The sequence below is a fragment of the Branchiostoma floridae genome, chromosome 7, assembly GCF_000003815.2.
Source record: "Branchiostoma floridae strain S238N-H82 chromosome 7, Bfl_VNyyK, whole genome shotgun sequence".
NCBI lineage: Eukaryota > Metazoa > Chordata > Leptocardii > Amphioxiformes > Branchiostomatidae > Branchiostoma > Branchiostoma floridae.
The window spans coordinates 15,109,435-15,112,297 of NC_049985.1; the positions used below are offsets into that span (position 1 = coordinate 15,109,435).

At 41.3% G+C, this 2,863-nt stretch overlaps 1 protein-coding gene across 1 annotated transcript; it reads right to left on the reverse strand.

Annotated features, from left to right (window-relative positions):
• Nucleotides 1-707: 707 nt before the first annotated feature.
• On the reverse strand, nt 708-1,752 carry LOC118420072 (prokineticin receptor 1-like). The gene is made up of 2 exons (XM_035826776.1): nt 1,599-1,752; nt 708-1,025 (listed from the first exon to the last, which is right to left on the reverse strand). The coding sequence occupies exons 1-2, from the start codon at nt 1,746-1,748 to the stop codon at nt 708-710; spliced, it is 468 nt and encodes a 155-aa protein (XP_035682669.1). The 5' UTR covers nt 1,749-1,752.
• Nucleotides 1,753-2,863: the final 1,111 nt, after the last annotated feature.

A 2,863-nucleotide genomic window follows, 5' to 3' on the forward strand; every position in this document is an offset into this window, starting at 1 on the left:
CAGCGAGAGGTGATTATTTCAAACGTGTAACGTTGATAGATCAGCGTTTCGGACTCCAAAGACTAACGGGACGTTTGTTGATGTAAAATAATGTCCCCAACTGTCACTCAATCTGTCAGTCGGATAAAATTTTGTATGAATGATTTTCTCACCGAGAAATTAATATTGAGAACCGTATGAATTATTTCTGTTGCCATATCCATCGCTTTATACATAAATGTATATATACTGACTGAATGTGGGCGCATCTGGCGAGCTGGTAGGGCATAGAGCCGTGTACAATATTTTCTTCTATTTATAAGGCTGATATATTAGTCCATTCTGCCAAATTTCTGAAGGTTGGAAATTGTTACTAATGACAGATAGGTAGTAGCAGGTTCGTTGCAGTTTGTTCATCTTTTGGATACTGAACATAATTGCTTTCAGTGAGAAAGCTAAATGAGTGCATGTACATCAGGGTGTACCAACCTTCTCTCAACCGAGACGGGGGTGATGTCGACTTCCAACAACCTTTGACCCATTGCTGACGTCACATATGCATACAATCACGTGCCCAGAGCGATTGGGCTAGATTGCTGAAGACGACTGAGCAATTCTTTTAGTTTTCAGTTTTTTGGTGGCGAGTAGTTTAAATTCTCATCAATGTGATTGACCAATTCAGATGAACTTTCACGCTAATGTAGTAGCTATTTGACATCTTTTCATAGTTACATGACGTACACGTACCTATCGATGGCGATCACCAGCAGTGCGTTGGTGGACACGTAGAGCGAGGTCTGCCGCAGGAAGTGGACAGCCACGCATGTCACGTGACTGTGGGTCCACATCCGGGACTTGATGATGTAGTAGTCGAGGTTGAAGGGCAGACAAAAGACGGCCACCAGGAAGTCTGACAGGGCGAGGTTGGCGATCAGGGTGTTGGTCATGGTGCGGGCTTTCTTGAACCACACGATGACTGAGATGAGCAGGAGGTTACCGAAGCCACACGTCATCACTATCAGGCAGTAGACAATCCCCAAGAACACCTGTGGGAGGTGAAACAACACTTTAGTTCCGTTTTGTTTTGTTCAAACGTTCCAATTGTTCATTAAACTGTAGCTACATTTCTTATAGCTTAGTTCTTAAAACGCCATAACGTAGCGTTGCTTCAAAAGTCATATAGATTCTTCAAGTGAAAAAGTTATGCATTGCCACCACTGTTGACGACTTCAATCACGCAGAATCTTCTTATTATACCTTCAGTCGATGAGTTCATTCATTTTCTCAATGATCATTCCTAGAGACAGACGTTTTTACAGTGGAAAGATTGTGGAATTACTTGCTTATACGACAAGTGGAAAGGTGAAAGAGGAACTGACAATGTTATGAGGGTCTGCATGCTCTTTTACGTAAGGCGTAGGCAGCCAATTTTATTTCCCGTAATTCGTAGGGAAAACCATCTTATCTACGTAATTCGTAGCGAGGCGACCAAATTTAGCGTAATTGCCTTCCTTGATTTAGCGTAATACGTAGGGGGTTCTTTTAAATTCAGCGTAAATCGTTGTCGGAACTCCCCATGCAGACCCTCTGTTATGGATAACACTGACTCTGTGCCATACCTTCAGGCCTACGGAGACCTCTGCGTCTGTTTCTGTGGGAGCGAACTCGGGCAAGTCGTAATCCTCATAGTACGGAGGCATGTCGGTCACATTGGTGCTGTTGCAGCCGTCCTCCGGCAGCAGTGCCACCGAGGTGTTTGATGCGTTCATGCTGTAGGTTATGCACAGGGAATGGCATAAAATCGATCATGATCAACTTGATTGTACGGCAATTGTACACGGCAAAATGTATGGCCGCAACTATTACACAAAGTAAAAAATCTAAGGCATAGAGTTAACATACTGATTACTATAACAATAAGCTAGCATATAAGTTTTGATATAATGTTGGGTGAGTTGCAAGTATAGCCGGAAACGGAGAAAGGGGGCAACTGTTAGTTAAAAAAAACACGACTTTCTCTAATAAAATGCAGTACGTTTCATGAATAAGAACAAAATTAGATAATAAATCATATACGCAACGTCAAGCTGCACTTGCTATAACCAACTGCATACAATCAACCTCATTCAATGATTTTTTGATATTCCTGATTTAGAATTTTATTAGATTAATCACACACACTATTGTTGGCAATTTATCATACTTTTATACAGCCGTTAGATGGAGCCGTTATAATCTTTTCAATTGTAGGCTGTCATGGAGAGCATTTATCAATCAGGGACGTAATAAAACACCTGACACAGCCGGGATTCGAACTCAGAACTTTATGGTACAGAGGCACGATCACTAACCACAAGACTACACATACTTAATGCCATAGAAGGTCAACCATTAATGATATCCCCACATCTCCACCAACCGTAAAGGTAGCCGTTGAGGTTTCAGAACTTTAGTGTAACGAATGTCTCTCTGAAATATGCAAGGGGTGACCAGTCGACATTTACTTAATGGAAAACTTATTTCCCTCAAGAACCATGGAATAGAGGCTTACCCTAGATATATAAATACCAGTTCGTACCTTTCAAGACAACCGCTGTCTCGTAACGCATAACATTTAAAACTAATATACTGGGTTGAGTAGTTATGATGAGCTTTAGCTTTACAACCATTTTTGTGCTACCGTAACGACATTTACGTGTACACGGTTCATAGGAGTGTGAAATATGAAATAAACACAAAGTTTGGTTTATTAGTTGTGACGCAATAACTCTGTGAGGACACGTCCCCAAAGTATTCTTCAGCCAAGAATCATATCAAAATTTCCTTCGAATAAAAGCTAAATGTAGGGTGGGTATTACAGCATGAATAGCTTCCTGACACTGGG